At 37.4% G+C, this 22,506-nt stretch overlaps 1 protein-coding gene across 3 annotated transcripts in view; it reads right to left on the bottom strand.

The window, feature by feature from the left end:
- Nucleotides 1–1,198: 1,198 nt before the first annotated feature.
- Nucleotides 1,199–22,506, bottom strand: part of LOC137286760 (SH3 and multiple ankyrin repeat domains protein 3-like) — a 100,287-nt gene continuing 78,979 nt past the window's right edge. For all 3 annotated transcript variants that reach the window (XM_067818740.1, XM_067818739.1, XM_067818741.1), the window contains 5 exons: nt 20,102–20,175; nt 13,563–13,693; nt 7,005–7,176; nt 6,818–6,907; nt 1,199–6,632 (listed from right to left, as the gene is read on the bottom strand). In XM_067818740.1, the coding sequence (XP_067674841.1) occupies nt 3,376–6,632; nt 6,818–6,907; nt 7,005–7,176; nt 13,563–13,693; nt 20,102–20,175 (3,724 nt within the window). In that variant the 3' untranslated portion in view covers nt 1,199–3,375. The remainder of the gene's footprint in view (nt 6,633–6,817; nt 6,908–7,004; nt 7,177–13,562; nt 13,694–20,101; nt 20,176–22,506) is intronic.

Genomic DNA, 22,506 nt, shown 5'->3' with positions numbered 1-22,506 from the left:
AGTGAGGTTGTGGAGACAAATATGTCTCTGCAAATAGCAGCTGCAGATGTTCCTCAACAGTGGAAATAATGGGAAGCTTTGTTTGGGGCTATCAGAATAAAGATTACAAGGTAATGCGTACGAAAAGTAATGTGATGGAATATGAAAATACTTTGATGATGGTGACTTTTAAATTAGTTTGTTGGTCCTGTATAGCTGGGACATATTTAGTTAGCTTTTTAGAATATATTTATCAGTGCCAGTAAAGAAAACAACTTTGAAACTGGTCATACCTTTTGTGAAACAAACTTTCATTTAATCATTAAGTCCATTTACAATACATGCATTGAACTGGAATCACAAAATAGTGTTTTTACTTTGGAATATTAGTTATGTCATTATCGAAACAGACCATGTACAAAGTATGAAAAACTATTAGGAAAATGCTCTCTGAAAAACAACTAATAGTCTAGTCACTGTAGGTGAGCAATACACATGATATACCACTGGGTGGTGGTGTTTCCCTGTCAATATGTATACAGTTACAAATACTCCTTTGTGGTACTTAGAAGTGAACAGTGTTTCCTGCATATTTTATAGACACTTATCTATAATGTAAATATATCTTATGTAAATACATTAACAGGGCATTCTTTCAGTGTTGCTTTGTTCACATTGCTCTTCAAAAAACATGAGCTCAGTAAAAAATCTAGAAGTGATAAGGTGTATATTTACAGGGAAAACAAATTACTGGTAATGAATAGTGATGATCCAATTGTTTACTAGTGACTGCTCTCTTCATTACTGTTCCACATTACATCTGGTTCTCATGGCAACCAGGCAACATATCTTAGTTCACATTATCTGTGCCTTTGTTGAAATCTATTGTGTGACTACTGAGTACTGATGTCTCATCTGTAACATTTTTCTTTGAACTATGTTTAAATATTAGATGTTTAATACTTTGACGTTATGAATTTGACATATCTGTCTTGGAAATCATAGGATGTGTGGAAACATGGGTGAATGGTGAACTATTTTATAGAGTCCTTCTTATTTCTTGAAAGAGGTGGTTTTGATACATGATTTTTTCTTCAGTGTCACGATATGATCATTTTTCATCAGAATGTGTAAGAATGAAACCATATCCCATTTTAGCTGATATCCCAGCAATATTGTTGTGGTGCTTATATGATATGGACCAAAACAAAGTCAGTAGCAACGTGGAAGAGTTTATTTAACATTTGTTTCTTACATATGGCCACTATGATGACAATCCTTCACAATTGTAATGTTCAAGTATATAAATAATAGAAAAGACAATTACTGATTTGCTGTGAACCAACTGTAAACACTAATGTGATAAGTTTGTTTTCTGTACAGGCTACAAGGTGAAGGTCATTTCAGTCTTATATACATTTTATAATTTTCAGGCACACTGCTCCCTAGATTAAAGTTAGCACATCCAGTTTTAGTTTTAATCTACACAAACAAGAAGATGGGAAATATAACTTACTGCAAATCAGCATTAACTGCAATGGTTAACAAGTGCATGCACAAAATAATTTGTCAAATCATCAATTCAAGTTATTGTGGTTAAGTTGGAATAATGAAATGTAATGTATCCTTTTGATCAACAGTCAAAGTTATGAATGTTTAATTACATTTTATTCACTTCACTGATCACAAATCAGCTACACAACCATGTCCTGGTCCAATTTATTAAGTGAAGAGCCTTTCAGAGCATATACAGTAAATATAGGAGTTACCCCCCTTTGTACAGTTTGAGGGAACCATTGTTATCTTATAAAAATATTCAGACAGTTGTGAATACTATCAAATATACAGATCTGGACTTTGATAAATATGGCATATGAAAGACTAGCATAGGCGCATACACAATCCCATATCAACATGTTTATCTACATAACAGCTAAATCTGTTAACACTTCATAAAATAGATAGGTGACAATTGTGCTTCATTTCAAACAACTTACATCTTTTGACATCAACTTGCAATCACTGAATCTGGATAAGGTTTACCTGTTTGGATAATAGGATACATAGAAGTAATTAGTACCACTGATAAGTAATAATCTCATGTTAATGTCTAATCCATGAAAACATCACAAAGAGATGACATAGGAGCATCTGTGTTCAGGAGCCATGTATTTGAAGAACTGCAAATGCCAAGATGCAACACGATTGGCAGCTAAATATTTGGCACAAAGGTATCAGAAATACAGTAGTCAATTTACACTGATATCAATGTGCACATGTTAACTCAGTGATTTAAAATGGCATGCATCCTAAATTGTTGAAAATGTAGCTATTAAGTATCATCTAACAAGACATACAGGACCAGGGAGTTGTGTCAATCCAATATCATGCTCCCATTGTTCCTAGTTCACTGGTACCTGCCTGACTTTCAGGCTGTAGTTGACTGTATCTTAATATGAATTTCTCAGAACAAAATATCTAGAGATGCTTTTAAATACATTTCCTTTTACTATATATGTCAACAGAAAACTGCTTGCATAGGATTTCAACTGTATTCAGCTGTGCTCTGCTAAGTCTTCACAAGTATTTCTCAAATATCAAGTTACCAAAACCCTTGAAAACTGGCACCTCACTTCTCAGTACAAATATCCATGGTTCACAAAGAAGATACATATCCTGATACAGTTATGATACAGAAAGATATTACAAATATGTTGCTTTGGCTGGTCTTGACAACTGACATATTAGACCACATTATTGGCCATTATCACTTCCAAAACATCAAAAAGCCAGAAAATATTACAAGTCAAACCAGATTCTAAAGCATTTCCATCTTAGAACTTAGCATGACAAGCGAAAAAGAACGAAACTATAAGCAAAGTTGATCCAAGTGAAGAACTGGGCAATGTGTGCTAGACAATCCCGACACCGTCTGGCAGTAGCAGGCAGGTTGTAGAAAGTCCACACTGATAGGACAAGAAGTGCAGATGCAGACAGACAATGAGTATATTGCATGGGGAAATTTGGAGTATAAATAATGGTTGGGATAAGTGTGTAAACACAATGTGACTAGGGCACTGATAATATCTTGTGATATGTACACTGGGGTGCATTTTTTCCATGATGTGCAGGTTATATCCACTAACTGCATCACAAGGTTAGTCCAATCAATAGTCCAGGAATGCATAAGACATACTGCTCACACTGAACAGTCTCATCACACAATATAAATGTTCTATTCACATGTAATGCCTGTTAAACTTTCAGTATGAAAGACTTGAGCACTAAACACTTCACATTTTCCATAACAACATGTCTGTATCATTGTCTCACTGTCTCCTAAAACTCACAATTATTTCCATGTCTGAAGAACAATATTTTCAAAGTCAAACACAATCACAGTGCTGTCTTCCTCATAGCTACTTTTTTGATCGATCGCTCTAGGTTCATTCTGTGTCCAACCTGAACAACACCAAGTTCAATGTAGTCATTTCTACCGAGACCCAGTAGCTTGGGTCCATCGATGCAGTTCTTAGCAAAACTTGACCTATACTGGCTCATACTGACACTGTCAAGCCAATCCATGACATCAGTACACAGCCAGGATTCAACAGCCTTTGTCTGGAATGGTCGGAGCGACTTTGGTTTGCCACTTTCTGAGTTGCCAAATTGTGGGGGAGGGGGAATACATTCCTCACTCTGTATTTCATCATACATCTGTTCACCTGAATCATCAAATCCTGGTGGTGGTGGTGGTGGTGGTGGGATAATATCATCATACTGTTGAGTATGCTTTGCTGGTGGAGATCCCGCTTCACCTTGTTCACTGGATAGAGTGCTCAGAGTGGAAACTGATGAGACCAGACTTGCTGCATCATCATGACCAAATGCTGACCCAAACTGTTCATTATTAGCATGACCACTCTCATCCGTACTGCTCTCATTGGCAAAAATAGGAGGCGGTGGGATGATATCAATTTGAATGACACCATGGGCATTGGTCGGGGGTTTGTTCCCACCATCCTCAAATTCAGCTGGTGGGGCTACATAGTTAGATCCATTCTGAAGACTTTTCTCCTTCTTATTTCTGCTAAGCGTAAGACCAGCTTCAGTGTGAGAGTGATCTTCAGTGACACCACCCAACTCAACATTTCCCCCAGATTTCATTGTTCCATTCAAATTCAAACGGGCTTTCTCAAGCTTAGCAATCCTATCACGGATGGACACTTTAGAATCTCCCTCAACAGATGAGCCTTTCAATGGAATCACTTCAATGTTGTTTGTGTTAGAGTTGGTGGGTGTAGCATTTTGAGTTGTGGTATTCTTTTTCAGGGTTCCTGTATCTGTGCCATTTGATTTCTTCTGTAGCCACTCCTGTCTACGTTTCTCTGCCAGAGCCAGGAAATCACTGGGCTGAGGTGATTCAGAGTCTGATTTAGTTACATTAGGTACACTGGCTGGAGTTTCCTTGGCTGTAACAGTTTTGCTGGGCACCTCTTTTGGCAGCTGCGTGGACTTAGCATTTGTCTCTGTAGCTGGTTTTGTAACTGGAGGTGGTGGTGCAGCAACTGTCTTTTTACTTTTCAATGTACTGGTATTCCCTAAATTTACTTTTGAAGGATTCACAGAATGTTTCTCCTCAGCCATTTCTGGTGATGTTGCTTTCATATCTTTGCGATTGATGGTGTCACTTGAGAAGAAATATTTGGCTGACTGAAGCTTCTTTGTTTTCTGCAATTTTGATTCAATCGTGTCCACTACGGCAGAATCATCAACTTGGGACAAGAGACTTTTACGTTTGGCTACAGCAGCCTTCAGGGCTTCATGATTCAGTTCAAGTTTTGACTTCTGAGCAACAGATGCAGGGACTGGCCTATCTGGTGCCATAAGTGGTCCATCTGTCTGCATCCTTGCTTGTCTCTTAGCAACAGCAGCCATAATGTCATCTGTTGGTACAATAGGTGGACCTTGAGGAACAGGTTTTTGAGCAGCTGGACGTAGTTGAGGTGGTGTAGAGGATGGAAGAGGGGGTGGGTTAGAAGCAGGAGGTGGGGGTGGAGGAGGAGGTGGGGGTGGTGCAGCAACTACTGGTGGAGGGGGAGGGGGTGGAGGAGCTGTTTGAGGGGGTGGAGTGGTGTAGGAAGTGACCGTTGTAACTGGCTGACTTGTTTGAACCACAATAGAAGTTACTGGTGGTGGTGGCGGCATAATATTGATCTTATCTGAGGAAGTATCCCGATCTCCACTCATATTGGACTGGATTGAGGAGCGTCGAGAACTATTGGTACTGGAAGGCACTGAGGGTGGCAAGGGCGCTGGCTGCTGAGGACGAGGAGGAATCACCAGTTTAGTTGTTCCACTGGAGGGATCATTTGAGAATGGAGCAGTAGAGGATGTAATGTCTGAATGAATTGTGTAACGTTTGTTCTGAGGAGAATTTTTCTGCGATGCTTCTCCTCCTACTGAAATAACAGTTTTATTCTCACCAGCATTTCTGGAGCCTGTAGATTTATGAGATGATGCACTAGACTGCCGACTGAAAGTCCCTTGAACTTTGGTACTAGAACTTGAGGACACTGACTCAGCCTTTTCCTCATCACTCTCAACATCATAGTCAGGCTCGGGCTCTGCTTCATAGAAGTCCTTTTCCTTCTTCTGCCCTTTGTGCACATCTGCTGTCACAAGCAAAGTAGCATTAGGATGTTTTTGCATGAAACTTGCTGCACTCTCATAAACCTTATCTTCTGCAAAAGACACACCAGGTTTGTCTGTCTCATTCTCTGCATCTGGTGGTACAGCAATATTTCCAGCACTGGCACTTCTCTGGTGAGCCTTCAGTTTGGCCTGTTCTAGAGAAGCTGTTGTTACTTGTGGGTGTTTAGTCAGCCTTGCCAAAGTGCCAGGTCGAAAACTCGATTCATATGGAGAATCTCTAGCCTTAGTTTTCTGGATGTCCTCTGAGACATTGGCATATGTAGTATTAATTGACACAACTTCTGCCTTCATTGGAGGGGGCGGTGGAGCAGGGCGTTTTGGTGTGGGCTGACGACTTGGAATCTGAGGAACTGAGTAAGGAGGCTCATCCTGAGTAAGATTTAGCTTGGATGCACTTCCACTACTGACAGAGGCTTGGAGTACTTTTGGATCAATGTAGGTTACTGGCCTCTTCACAGATGGAGTCATGTATATTGGTCCCCTCAAACTTGAAGGTTCAGAGGTATTCACTACTACAGGAGAGACATGAGACTTGCTCCAGGTTGCTCCTGGGCCAGGTCTTTCTTGTCCAACCACCCCAGAGCCAATTGCAACACCTGACTTGGCATAGATAGCCTCTGGCTTAGTTACCACCATCTCACCAGCAAGATCTGGTGTGCTTTTAGATCTTTCCATGTTGCTGACAGTTCCATTCTGTTTCTTGTGGTACTTCATGATCCGCAGTTCTGATGGACTCACATAATCCTTGTTCTTTGTCTTGCCGTGTTCTGTCTTCTCACTAACCAAAATGCTGTCCAGATCTACCACAGACATCCTCTTAGCTGAATGAGATGCACGCACTGATGCTGTTTTAGGTTCTGATCCACTGTCATTGGGCACTGAAGAGCGCCGAGCATACTGGTTGCCATCATACTCTGCTAGAGTCTGGTCAAGTTTTTCTGAAAAAAGAAAAAAATCATTTATTTATCATGAGTCAATGAGTCCATAAACATATTTCATGAATTCATTCACAACAAAATGGAAGCTTGATCAGACTGGCTTCATGCATGAGACATTCAATTCCATGTGATTCATAAGAAGATACAAATGAAGCTAAACTAAGACCACATGAATCATGGTTTACCTATTTCTGCAAGTCCCTCTGCCATTGACTTAGATGTAGCTTTACTGTAGGACAGAGATGTTTGTGGATCTCGGCGAGGAGGAGCAGGAGCTGCAACAATACAACATAATTGCAACAATAAAATATATCAACTATATCAAATTCATTTTCATTTCTTGTGTAATTCCAGTAATTGTAACAAACATACCTTGTCTCTTGCGATTTGGAAGAGTCATGACACCATCTTGGTGTACAAACCAGTCACTGTTTCGGTCAAGAGGTCGAACTGTCACCACTGTCATAGCCAGGGTGGAGCGTGCTGTGCGAATCAACTGTACAACTCGTTCATGTGAGGCCCGAACAACATTCTCTCCATTGATCTGTTGACAAGAAGACCACAGTTTAAGTGACAATAACAGGAAACAATTGCCTTTCATAATGAAATACGGACTGTAATTAATGTTAACTTTAAAACAGGATGGGATTCTCACAATTATTAAACAACATACATTTCTTGCAAAAGACTCATAATATTTCCTTTTTTCAGTGAGTGCTATACTAAAGTATTTGAACTGATTATGTAAAATATGACTTAAATTTTGACCTTTTTTTCAATTGTAAAAACATTTCTTTTACTTCTTTCTAAAAATGAATGCATATCCTCTCATAAAATTCTACACACAATCCGTATTAAAGAGATTTTCACACACTGTTCATATGAAGTTCTAATTGATCATGTGTGAGTATGAATCTACCAACATATATGTGCTTAACCCTTGGGAAGAAAGTCTTTATCATAAATTATAGCATGTGCAGTAAACCTGCTGTCAGCAACACTTCATCTTGATTTAGCGACTGTGATCTAAATGTGTACTGATGGGACATCCCTAGCACTCATAGTGATATGAAAACAACAATACCTCAATTAAGTGTGTATTGAAGACTCAGGCATAGAATCAATTACTGAGTTATGTGTACTCACTCAACTTGATTTAATATTTAATGCAGTATGGGACTATGTTCACAGATGACTGAGTCCAAAGAAGATGAGCGTTCAATACACCACCAACCATTCAAACAACCACCTATTTTACCAATTAAACCGAAATGTTTCTGAAATTTGGATAAAGGCCAAGTCACAATCTCCTTAATAACATTTCCTAAGGTAATAATATGACTGGTCACTTAAGGCTGTGTGAGTGATGGCATGGTGGCATTTAGAGTGAGATGTGTTACCCAATATTGAACACATCTTGTGTTATGATGTAACTTGACAGTATGAATGCCAACAGACAAGCATCAAGCAGTTCTTGATGGTAGGGCTGCATGTGTTTGGTGATGACCACAGGCAATATCAAATCAAACATGGAGGTGGGCGTAAATAGTGTGACCTCAAATGGCAACTGGTATGGTTGGGGAATGTCAATCTCAATGCTGTAGCTGTGTGTATTGACTTGAGGCTAAGAAACAGGAAGGTCTGCTTAACGTGGAGTGACCCAAACATGTCATCTTATAACACTTCTTCATGCTTGGATGAATGCAAAGGAGTTCACCACTTAGCATTCCAGCCAATGAATTACTTTATGATGAAGAGTTAATATTGCCATATGACTGTTTCATGACACATGTAAAGCATTATCAGATTTTATATTTCTTAAATTAATTAAAGGCATGCTGGTGTGTGAAAGCAATTTCCTGAAATCAAAGCTAACACATTTTTGTTTTCTAGGTGCATATTGGAGAACATAGATGACAAATAAAATAACAAATGAAAAAGAGAGAAAAAAACATTTTGATCTTTAACATTCAAACTATCACAACCTAGGAGTAAACTAAAGGAACTTATAATACAATACATTAAACCAAACATTGCGGCTAACATTATTTTGGAAGAGAGCCATAGCAAAGTCAATATTTATCTAACCAACTATCTTATCACTGCTACCTCATGGCAGCTCAATGGTCGCCACCTTTATATACCTCCTGCATAGGGAGAACTATACTTATCAAGGCCTAGACAAACATGGTACAAATGTGTGGGTTTATCTGCCACAGACACTCGTATTACTACACCTAAAAGAGAGGGATATGGAAAGACTTGAACAACTAAATTATGTGTTGTTTTCAGTTTCTGTGTATTCATTAAGAATGTGTTATTCTGGATGGTTTGTCGAGGGAATCAATGTTATAGTCTGTTTGCAGGGAAAATGAACCGATGAATTTCACTTTTAACAAAAATATATATCAAATATGGTGATATTAAGACTGCATATCCTCATAATTTTATTTTAATTTGAAAATTTAATTTTTAGAATTTATAAAAATTAGGATAAAATTTGTTTTACAAATTATTATAGATCAAATCCTTATTACTGGTTTGTATCACAAGGGTGTAAGTGCTGTAGTAGGAACAGTGAACAAATGCATGTGCGGGATGTATTGAGTGTTAATTTAGACCAAGCCTACTTGTTCTTGGTGTTTCACTTAATGTGCATATCCCCTTGAAATGCAAACAAATATAGCAATTTGAAACTATGACTGTTTGTTATCCTAAGTTGAATGATATTCTGAGATTTACATGTTCAATTGGCAAGGTAAAATTATGAGTATTCACTATCATAATTTCACTGTATTTGATTTACGTGTTTTTGTTGTGAAATTCATCAGCATATTTTCAAGGTAAACAGACTATAGTAGTGACCAAACATTGATATTCTGTCTTTGCTAACAATGTGAGATACCATGAAGCTGAGCCAAGTCATAGGTTCACAATACACTGAATTAAGTGTCTGCCTATTCAGCCACCAAATTCTTTCACAGCAAGTCATACAATATAATGTGAGTATAATGAAACAGCAAGAAGATTTCACCTGTCCTGAAGTTTCATGTACCATGAAATTACAATGAATCACATTGGAAGAACAAGCTATAACTCAGGTCACCTGGGGCAGATCACACCAGTCCTCAGTTCATCTGAACTAGTGGCTTATGTGAACCAAACTAGACATAAGGAGACATAAGGAGAAAGCAACTAGTTTTTTTCTGAATTTTCATTAGTTTTAGATTAACAGACAAGTGGCTGTGTCTATCTCTGAGATACTCAGATTCGGAAACCCATATTACAGTATACAGAAACAATTTTCTTCAGTAAAATACAGTGTAATACAATATACAGTCAAATATTTGACTTCAGTTTGCTTAAGTCTTGCTCATGTTTGTGATCAAAATACAATTTAAATATGTAAACTTTGAATATTTTATAAAAATGGAATAACTGCATATACCATTTTATGTGAATATTGACTCAACTCGACAAGAGTTTTGTTTCAGCATCTACATGGAGCTAGGTTAGCCAGTCTTTTGTCTGTCAGTGTTGAGATCTCATTGACTAAACCAACACAGTAAACCTATTCCAAGATGTTGACAAAGTCATGCCAAATTCTTCTTCACAGTGTTACATGCAGCAGACATAGCCCCATGGCAGTAGTCACTAAATCACATTCTCAACCCCCAAAGCCTTTAAACAGGCTCACCCATCCTTCTCAAACCCAAGACAACACATTCACAGTGGAGATGGCTGTGGAGTTTGAGTGCAGTCTGAGTCAAAAGTCGTCTGACAAAGTCTCTGCTGCTGCCAGGAGTGTTTCTTTACTTGCAAGGCTGAGTATGATAACATAGTCTTTAATTCAATGAGTTATATGCAGATAGTATTAAACTGAAATCCTGCAGATGAATAATACAACTTTCACAACAATATCAGATTGGCTTAATCTCATGGAATCAAAGTATTTTTTTATAGTGCCAATTTTAATCCAAACCAAAACAACCATACGTAACACTTTGTACAGTCAAGCTATATGTTTGAATTTGGACAACTCATTGCACTGACACTGGACTAACTTGAAAGTAAAGAGCAGATTTTCCAGACTCAACTACATCTATATTAAGTTACAAACAACATGAAATGAAAGTGTGAGTGATACATTAGTGTCAATGTTAGCTGCTGAACAGTGGTGATTAGAATGACATTCAAGATGTCTGCAGTCTGTAAATAAACAATCCAAGACAGACCAGATTATTTGGAATACCTAATTTGCATGCTAATCTGTATTACAGGCTGTTCAAGATAATAAAGACAGAACCAATAATTCACAGAAATCCTGCAACTCAACACCAAGTCAGTCATCATTCATAAATCTTCACCTGTTCATCCTGATTGATGACAATGTTCATGTACATGGGATGTTGATGTCTCGGTGACACAGAGCACCGGAACAGTTGATACAAATGACTACATGTCTCTAAGTACTTGGGGATTGTTATGATTTATGCCAGTTTATCTGGTGATTGATAACTTTATTATCAGGCTTGATTCCCCCATGAGGTTTTAAGACAAAGGTCAACAGTGTCTTGAGATTGTGGTGGACAATGACGCACTGCTGTCTATTGCCTCACATCAAAGAGTGATGAGTGGCAGAGAAAAATAGCTTTCTGTGAGATCAATAGCCATGTGATTAGCTTTTGTCATGAGTATTAGATGGGCAGAGGTACATGATGACATAGTTATAGCAGAGAATGATATGGTATGTTTGTAAGAATTGTGTAACAGATATATTACACTTCTGTTTGAAGAATTTAGTCTTGAACCCCAATTCTCCCTGAGAATTAGCATTTGGAGCAATCAGCTTAAAGGTTTCTGCCTATTGGGCATACTGAATTACTGTATATATCCCACTGCTTTTCACATGGCAATCCTATAAAAGTGACAATTGTGATAATTAATAATGAAGTATTGAGTAATACAATTTAGGCTTAACTTAGGCAGTTACTGACACAATGGCGTCTAAAATCTCCAAAAGGAATTAAATTCCATGGCATAATTGGTTGCCAGGTATCAACATGTCACTAAAATCAGGATAAGGCAGTAGAGTAAGCTGTTTGTTGGTAAATGTACAGATCAGTATATATCATTAATAACACCATGTACCGGTATCATATCTACCAACCTGATAAAGATGAACAATTTGCACTTTTTCACTCATTCTGCAAGATGGTTTTCCAGCATGGGAACAAACATACATAGTTTCACAGTTGTCTCTTAATTCAAGAGTATTAGAACAAAGATCCACAGGAAAATGAAAAATGCTCACACTATGTGACAATGGGAAGAAAGATATGTTCTTCAGGGCAAACTATGAATTACCTTAGGAAATTGTTTTTGTTCCCATGAAGTGACAAACAAAATGTCTTTGAACTGTGGAAGAAAGCAGTGACAAGAAACAAACAGAAGCCATCAACTATGAATGTGTGCCTGACATGATACCTTCATACACCAACTGTCAACCTGCACAATAACCCTGACAGTCCACATCAACATACAGAAAATACCTGATATTTTCCAGGAAGTAATCACTTCCTAAAACCTGACAATCAGAACAGTACCTTGCCTTTGTGTCATTACAGGATATTGGCAACAGCAGAGAAATCATTAGTCAAAATGGAACATTCACCCTAACAACTCCACTTGGCAGGAAAATTCATTTGAAGTAAATACACTGTGGCAGAAAAGAATAATACTGTTGACAACACATGCTTTTCTTGGTTCTCCTGACTCTACAAATGAGTGAAAGCATATTTCATTATGTACAAAGGGGCTACTCCAAGGATTAAGGACAGCTTAAACAGTGTCACTTGACAGCCTAAAGTAAATCTAAGTACAAAAAAATTGGGCTGTGGTTATAAAATTGTTGACTTTTGGTCACAGGTTTTTCATAATACCTGGCTTTAGACAAACTAAGCAGTATGTGCACACACCACCAATGTTCCACTGAAAATGTTCTGTAGTTTCACAATAGACCATGTATACTGTTAGACAAATGATGTAACACACAGTTCCCTTGTTCCCAGTGACACTCATATCTGAAAAGTTAGCTGGAGCTGAGATGGACTATATTTTCACTTGGTGTACACTACCGATTGAGTCTACATGCCCACACTAATCATTTGCCATTTCCGGTTGATTGTAGGGTTAACATGCGGAATATGATTAGGTCAGTTTACAAGACCTAAGCAAGGGATCTTTTGTAGAAAACATTTTCAAGACATAGGATTCCAGGTACTCCATGGCATAAGAACATCACTAAATACTGGTAAAAATGACTTTAAAGGTTTGTGAATGTGAGGCGTACAATGGTGCAACTATTCATGGTATCTGTTGTTTGTGATTTGAAGATTTAAACTTTAGTGTCAGACAGACCTTACATGGCACTCCATTGTCAAATAGGATAGATGGAATATCAGCACATAACATCATACAGGATATGCTTTGTAACAGGTCCTGGATCATTCAATAAATCAACAGAAGCATGCAGCAGTTCAGAGCAACTATAAAGACTGTTCAAATGTACACGTTGAGTGTGGCAGACAGAACAACGCAGGCACATGTATGGCCAAATTAAAACATGACGCTACAAAAACACACGAACCTTCTGTGTTTGACGACAATGTTTAAAGGAAAGACGTGTTGACATATATGCATTAGAAGCTCAATAAAACAAACAAATGCCAAACATTACACATGCCTTCAACAAAATTCTATTATTTAGGAAGTCCCATGAAGGTGTAAAATACATCTATGAATGAATGTCCTTCAGTATGAGACTCAACATGACACACTTAAAGATGTCGATGATCAAGTTTTCTTCAGGTTAAGTCAACTGTGCAGTTTAAGTCAATATTTGGTATATATTAAAGGTACAAATCTCACCTCCAGTAAGAAATCCCCAGCTTTGAGGCCCACTCTGTCTGCTTGGCTACCTTGATCCACACTGTCCAGGTACTGCAGAGCAGGAAATTCGGGAGTAGGCTGGAAGTCCAATGTCCCAGATTGTGTCTGGGCTGAAACAATCAACAACGCTATTGATTACCGCATGGGAAATGCAAAGAAATGTATTTAAGTTGTCCTCTAAATGCTGGACATTTGTTTACTACCTATAAGAAGAACATTTCTGTTTATTGACACCACGGACATCACATTATCTTAATTACTGTATCCAACTGTCAAATCATACAAGACAACAGAGGCATCAGTTCAGTGGTGTCCTACAGAATTACAGCTCACAGGATGCTAGTAAGTGATCCCTGAAAGTTCAATATGGTTTGGTAAAAGTGTGTGGTACAAGGGTATGTATGCATGGTCAGGTCTGTATCGTGTTTGTTACAGCAGCTGTATTTCAAAACTTGTTTAGATCATCATTGTTCTTTTAACTAAATACATTGCAAACTCACTAATTAGTAGCAGCTATACTAAAATAATACACACAGAAACAACCTCAGTATATAGTAGCTCTATGTTAAGTAAGCAGAGTGAACACACTAACCACCAGACTCATCTATATGATGCAGAAGCTTAAAACATTACATATTAAATGCACAGCAAAAAAAGTAAATGGTCATCAGCAGATATTGGTGCTACAGCAACAATGGAGAAAAACTAAAAATACACCAAACAAAACTTCCAATCTGAACATGGCCTGGTGCCACAAAAAGAATGTCCTTGGATTCCATATATACCTTCAACACAATGTAAACAATTTTTTTCACATCAGGATGCCAAGTGTCTGGTTATAGCAACTTTCCGGCTCACTGGTACATGGTAATTCCACATTGAGCCTACTTTTAAACCTTCCACCAGATCCATGTTTGGCATATTAACATCTTGGTGGAAGTCTTTCTTAAAGGAAGTGGAATATCTCATCCATGTTTATGATTAATCAGGAAACATAACATGGCACAAAGCACACAATGAAAGGTACAATGTATTTCAGAGTTCAAAAACATATTTGCTTGTAATTAGCTTTGATGTGAAACATGGCACTCAGACACTGAAAGTCGTCAGTCTAAAATATTTTGGGGGTTAACATTTATTTGACAGAAATTCATCAAAAATGAACTTTTTTGAACGCACAGGAAAGAGTTTTTTTATGTTATTGAGATTTGTGGACACTAAAAATAATTTCGAAATTGAACATTGTAAAAATATGCATACAAAGCATTTACTACATGTTAACAATTCAATGTCACAGAAGCAGATAAAAACCTGAAGTCATGACTGCAGGGATAAAACTATGTCGAAATTTTTGCATGCATATTACACAGTCTCAAGCTAATAGCACATTTTGATGTTCCAAAAGTCTGAAGTTACAAGAACATGATATATACCCTAAATATCTCGTCCGACTCCACATCTGGGTTGATAAATCAACTTAACATTAGATACAACTATTCAAGAAGCATTTTAATATTACTTCTTATTTATTTACACATGTTTGAATTTTTTCATTACATCTTTCCTATAAACATTTTGAAACACACTTAGATGAGTGAAATGAAACTAACATATACACAGTTGAGAGAGACTCTCTCAGTAAGCAATACTTAGCAGCCCTTTAGATATCATCATCCATCCAGACATCAGCTTTAACAACAAAGGAAGAACTTAGCATCACTGAAAACCCAGTGAGTCTTCCTTTAAGGTGTGCTCATGTTATGGACAAATGTTCATCTGGGACTTGACAATGTCAACATAACAGAGACAACAGCCAGATTTGCAAGTCCCTAATCTTTTCAAATATTCACAGCAGATGGATATTTGGATGGCAAAATGTTTTGAGTGATTTGGTCAATGTGACATGTTCTGTTATCATTACAACAAATTACTAAGAATTTAAACAGTATACTATACGTAATGAAAAACACAGGTATCAGTGAAGGGACAAACAGCAACAATGTCACTTTTTTGCATAATAAATGCAATGTATAGTGCAAATATCAAATCACTTTTTAATGAACTGTAGCTAGTTTATAAGGGCATTTTGGGTGTTATCCTCTGAAATGTTAGTGATCTTGAGTCTTTGGGAAGGCTAAAGCAGGTGTGAGAAAGAACAAGTGGTCTTACAATTTCATCTTATCAAATACATGTCTAGTCCAGGTTTTGTTGAGCTGAAGAGAACACCCTATTTCTAAGACCAGTATCATCTCCTTAATCTGAAGCATTTTCAAAATCTCTGTTTCCAGAAAGCTTTCGTTTCCTTTGTTTTCTCTCACTAGGCAACTGCTATCGAAAGCCCAAAACTGTCCTTTCCAAGGTTCAAGCTCTAAAGACTAACCAAACTTGAAGCATCGCCACAGACTATGGACATTCAAGAACAAACCACAGATGCTATGAACATGTTTTTTTTCCCAATAAAGAGTATTCAGTGGCAATATCACAAAAGTTTAAAACCCCAATCTGAATTTGCAATCTGAAAAAGCTCTTTCTAAAGTGAACAGATGAAACCTATAGAAAGGGGAAGGATCTGGGCATTGAAATAAGTTCCTGAATGCAGAGCTGGCCCTTTATAAAATGTGTTGAAGGCATGAAATGTGATCATGATGATTGTCAAATGTTTATAGAAAGTATCACTACTTTATGAGGTGCTCTTTGCCTTTGAGGTTTGCATTTTCAATGAATCATACAATTACTTCATGTTTAAGTGAACACTTTCACCTTGTTGAGCCAGAGGCAATATGGCTGGGATGTATATTTCTACTCAGAGCTCAGTCCTGCTGTTTACACTGTGGGTTGGTCTAAAAATCATAAGAATTTAGGTAGGAATATGATATTTCTTAATTTACATCCAAACTGTGTACAGACAAGAAACCAGTATTGTGTTCATGCCATAAGCAGCAACCAAGTCTACTTATAGAACGGAACCCTTTTCCACACATACCTATATAAGTATCTTTATATAGCAGATACATGTGAAGTTCTTATGATGAACAGAATTTCAGCATAAATACACAATTTACTGAACAAGAATATATACAATGAATATATACACTGCATTGTGAGTCAAAAACAAAGCAACTATAAATTCCAAAATAATGACAGTCTGAGATACAGAGCTTTTTCATGATAACAACAAATAAGGATTACATCAGGACCTTACGTTTAAACCGGTTTTAACAGCAAACTGAGAGATGCAGAAATACAGGAAGTCAGCTTGGCCAACTTGTTGATTGGATTGGATATTTTGTCTTATTTACTGAGCAGTAAGTCCTCTTGGCCAATAAACCTTGAATAAACAACTACTTGATTTGTTTGTGAATCAAAAGTACTAATTTGTAAACAATAGTTGAGATAATCAATAAAGGAAATTTCTGTGCAACTCGGACTGATGTCTAATTTGGACTTTTCACTCAGTCCCAAACCAGTCCGAATTAGACAGAGTGCACTGTATGTGAGAATGAGACAAGTGTCACCTGGGGCAAAGTAGTCTACATTAGCAGTATTTACTTATTGATGATATCACACACCCACACACTTCCATTACTATGGCAACCAGTAAATTCTCTAGGAAACAGTGCTTTCAAAGAATGAATATAAGACTAACGGTACATAAGCATCGTAGTCTTAATCATTTCAATTCTTCATTTCACATTGCCAAACTATGTATCGGGTGCACCATATAACATCCAAGAAGTGTAGAGACCTCACAGGATGTATGTAAAATACAACATTATCTGTAATACGTTCTGCTGCCCCAACATCAAACACCTACAGTCTATTAATTTGCTCACTATAGCTAGGTATGGGAATACTCTTGAGCAAAGCAAATACATACACCCAAAAGGAATATGTGAAGAAGACAATTTGCCTCAAAAACCTTTTCTTCATTGTTTAACTTTCATCAAGGACGTGTTGAAAGGAAGTAACATCAAAAGTGCAATAAATTAATGATCCACCTAGATTGATGTGAAAAGGAACAAATTTTGCTAAGCAATGTAGGCTTTGGATGTTGCCCTATTCACAGGTTCTTGTGGAGTGCCTGTCCTGCTTTTAAACTAAATGATGTAACAATAAGCTTTATTGTTGTTTGTTGTGTGACAACCTGTGTTGTTTGTGTGCAACACTGATGGTATTCCACAGCCAACATTCCCCTGAACAGCCCTACAGTAGGAGCTCATACTCCCAGTATCTCAATTTCGCCCATGCAAACACATTTACACCAGGTGCCTGCTTCCACGCAAAATATTCACATCATTTGTACTAAAACAAGACAACAGTATGAGTGTTATGAATATGAACAGTCTTAGCCTATTGTACAAAATCAAAACAATTTGCCATTCCAGTCTAGAATTGGTAATTTTTCATATTTATTTGATATCAAGTTTGGCCAAACAAATACTGCTACCAATTTATACATGTCAATTTGCATTAAGATTGCAAACAAGTTGGGGGCATTTTCATGTGGTCAACATTTGAAAATACTAACAATTTTGTTGATACACCAGAACCCTTCATTTGAGATATTCACAGAAAACACATGAATAGTATGATTTATGAAAAATGATCCAAAGATATGATTGCTGCTATTTCTGTGTTTACAGATCAAAAACAAAAGACCTTGACAGACCCCTTATGCTCTAGGTTCTCTCTCCAGGCAAATATTAACACAAAACCCCCCAAATATCAAGTGTCAAATTTCTAACTTTTGGCCACATGACCAGCATGTTTTAGCACTGTCACCAAGTACAAGTCAAATTGGTTACCCATATAAGTAAGCTAGTCTACATTACTGTAGCAGTACTAAGAAGACGAATTACAAGGCAGTAACATTCCTGTTGCGTCCAGTTGGAGCAGTATGCGTGTGTAATAGGGCTGTGGTGAGTTAACAAAGGGAGGACAAATACCCTAAACTGATGAACAAATACAGCTAAACAAAACTTCAAACACTGCCAGGACCACATCTGTAACAGCTCCATACATCACACACACAGATGTGGACATCAACAGGCAGGAAAAAATAGCCTGCACTGTACAACACGAATACATCAAGGCAGATGTTTTTAAATTTGAAATTAGCTGAAACTGATGTTTTGAAACTCCATGAATTGCCTGAAAGAGAAATCTGACCCAAAATATGATCAATTTAGAAATGTATCAGAGCAAATGTTCTTTATGATGTGTATTTAGAATGTAGTGAAATATGTTGTATCATATATAATATGAAGTTTTAAAGTCTTGTATGATAAAAGAATATCAAAGAGACTAGTTGCTCCAGAAAACAAGAAAATGTTTCAACAAGAAAATGCATCTGCTGAAGCACAGAACAACTAGTCTAAGCCCTTCCTGACTTTTACACAGAAGGTAAATGAAACTTGTGGTTATTGTAAGCCCCATACTTTAAAGGTAAAATAACACCCCCTCTGACTGGTCATACAATATAACCATCCTATACAAATTTCTGTAGGCTCTCAAGTTGAACACTTGGTACATTACATAGTCTGCTTCAAAATCACAATGGGCAAATCAACGCTGGAAAACGTGTATAGATGGAACAAAAACAATATAAGACACTGTAATTGCTTTGAAAGTCTAAAAAAGTCAGTTTATCTGATGATGAACATATGAACTGATTTCTAAAATCACCTTATGCAAGAGTCTCATTCAGAAATATATGAGACTCTCAACACAGTTTCAGCATGGTTCTTGACACAACACCATGGGTTCTGTGAGTTCAACAAACAATCACATTTTCAAACATGACCTCAACAACCTACTTGTTAGGTAATGCCTCTCTTACAAACACAAAACATTATTCTTTTCCAGAAACAAACAATATTCAGCTTAGAAGTCGATACATCCTGTATATACAATTCAAGTGAACCATTGCTATCGTCCAATGATATACTTGTACAACATAGGTTCAACACAGAGGCTGGAATCTGCTCTTTGGATACACAATGTGTCACTTTCAAGTAATTAGGTTCTAAACACACACACAACACTACTACTACTACAACTGCATGATATGCTAACTATCATAAATTGTTTAAATACTCAAATTAAGATTACGAAATTGCATATACTTCTTGACAAGGTGGATTTTATGTCCTGTTAGTTTCATCTCAATTCTTTGGTCTGATCAACATTAATGTTCCAATTTGGAAGTTCAATATTACTTACGGAGGTAATCCAAATACTGATGTTTCTTGTATTTTGGTAAGAAATATTTTTGACCACATGTACATGACTGATAGGGTACAACTTGGTTGTGACTGTGTTTTAGTCCACTTATTGTTAGCAATAATGTGTCATATGGTATCAAATGGTGTGTGATCAGGTACTTTCTGTTGTAATACGGTGTATCATGGTACTTAATGTTTAAGATATGCATAGACTTATTCACTTACTGTTGCCTCCACATTACATGTTCCAACGGGACAAGATAACAGAAAGAACAAGATACACATCATACTTACACCTTGCACCTCGCAGCACAAAACCGAAGCCTTCGGGGCCTTTGTGTAGCACCACTCTCCTTGGGGCATATTCACTGAAACAAACAACAACCATCATAAAATGTAGTAGGATAAACGAACATCCTCACCTAACCATATTATCATCACTACAGTTCCGAAAGTTTGATCTTATGTAGTGCTTGAGAAAAAGCTTGAAAAGTGGAAAGGTTTTGGGATGATTTTCATCACATCACAGCTTTACAGATACACTTTGTATGATCACACCACACGTGTATGTGAAGTCAGAGCTCTTAAAATGTAACAGACCAGGGCCTAGATTTTCCAGGCTCTCTCAGCACTAACATAGTCATAAGTGCCATACATTAACATTAACTTACAACTATCTTAGCACTAAGGAAACTTTGAAAATCTAGGCCCTGGGTCTTCCAGGAATAAATCCATGACTCACAGCTACAAAAGGACCCTTTCTACTGGAAAATGGTCAACATACATTGCCATCAAACTCAACCACAATCAGCCATAAAACGATAATACTGGTTATTGATACCTCATTAAGTGTTCAGTGAAAGAACATGGGCAAACTGGAACAATTTACAATAGTATCTAACAGGATTTTGAAAACTGATCCTACAGCAGGTGATGATAATCACCATATGGATGTCTCATGGATGTTGAGGTTAGATAATTTTGTTACTCAAGTTTGTAACTCTGGCAAAGAAATTAACACAAATCCAAATCTCCACCAAAGAGAGGTCAGGTGGTGCAAGCTAATTTAATTTTTTTTTATCAATATTGCAACATTTCTGTTGTTAATTAAACTCCTAAACATGTGAGTAGGAGGACTGACACTAAGAAACGTCTACACTGTTAGCCAAATCATAGTTTACCAACACACCCATCCAGTGTCAGGTTATTCCCAGGACACATCTTAACCTACAAACTACCATCAACATGTGACTCGTGAGGCAGCATAATTAGTTAGTTGTTTTGTCATGTGTGTGGACCGAAGCAAATAAGAGGGGAGTGCTCCCTGGCATGTGTGGATGATGATGCTTTTATCACCATACTGTGTCATCCCACTCATACCTGTGTATCCACCACACTCAAAGTATAAGTGTTCATTACTAAACAATGGAGTTCTCCACACATATTAATCTGATGACTGAATCAATCCTGCTGCCGATACTGTAATTTTGGGTAGGAAAGATTTTTAACAGACTGGCATGGATGCAGGTTAAATTAGCATGTATTTTTTTCTCTCAGCTTTAGTTCAGACTTGAATCCTTAAGCTGTGAATGCACTCTCACCCCTACCCAACATATCCTGGCTTAATCTCCTTTTCTCACCACTACCTATGTATGTCGGCAGACAGTTATGTAGAAAGAAGATATGTGTAGGTAAATACTATTCATAGATGCTGGATCATGCAAGACAAGTCTTTGTTTAACCCTTTCAGCATAAGTGACCAGGTCAGGTGTCAATAATGGATACATATCACATCTGATATCTAAAACAGTTTGATGACTAGCCAGTAGTTGCTAGACCAAAAGGTATGAACTCTGACATTAACATCACCCTGTAGGTGCGAGTGCAGCATCAAACCCCTGCGGAGGTCAAGAAAACATTTGTCTGCTAACTTTACTGAAAAAGAATACCACTTGACAGAGGCAACTCATTTTATATCTTAATGAAACCAGCCAGTAGTATATTAGAGATCCATCTATTACTTGACAATGATTACTTCGTCAATGAATGTCCAAATCATGCACTCTCTTACATCCAACAATCTAACAATCTACCCATGTCAATGAAACAAAACAGTTAACATTTTCCCAGCCAAGCCAGAGTGTGGGCGAAACTATTCTTCTAAGCAAAATGACTGTCATTTGTAATCAACCAAGATACAATTTACTAACAGTGTATTATCTTGTAATGGAACAATTCAACTCCTTGTGTCTGGTCCTGGAAAATGTGTCAATATATTGATTATTCATACTGTCTGTCATATTTATCTAATACCACTGCAATATTATGTGGACACATCTCAGTTATAGTCATGGGTAATTCACAGATAATTAACTTGACACAAACGGTAATATTAGATCTGGCAAACACGTAACTGGCCATTTGTAGGCCATGTACAAGTACATCAATCTAGAAGCCTACTTTGACGATGAAGACAAAGGGTTGTAGGTAATGAAGGTAGTTGGCACCTTGTACCCAGCTCTCCTTGGGAACCTCTGAAACACTGAGCCCGTGTTGCCCATAATGCCCTGCTGTCTTCACACATGGAGATTTCCAGGACTCGATTTCTACTTGTGTCATATATACCTGACTAGCTTATCTTTCACAGGGGGTGACCTAGGACATGACTTTTGCTTGGTGACTTGCCAGAAAAAGAAATG

This window comes from Haliotis asinina, chromosome 6 (assembly GCF_037392515.1).
Source record: "Haliotis asinina isolate JCU_RB_2024 chromosome 6, JCU_Hal_asi_v2, whole genome shotgun sequence".
In the NCBI taxonomy this organism is placed as follows: domain Eukaryota; kingdom Metazoa; phylum Mollusca; class Gastropoda; order Lepetellida; family Haliotidae; genus Haliotis; species Haliotis asinina.
Note: the sequence above shows the minus strand (reverse complement) of the source record. Positions and strands in the feature narration are given on the sequence as shown.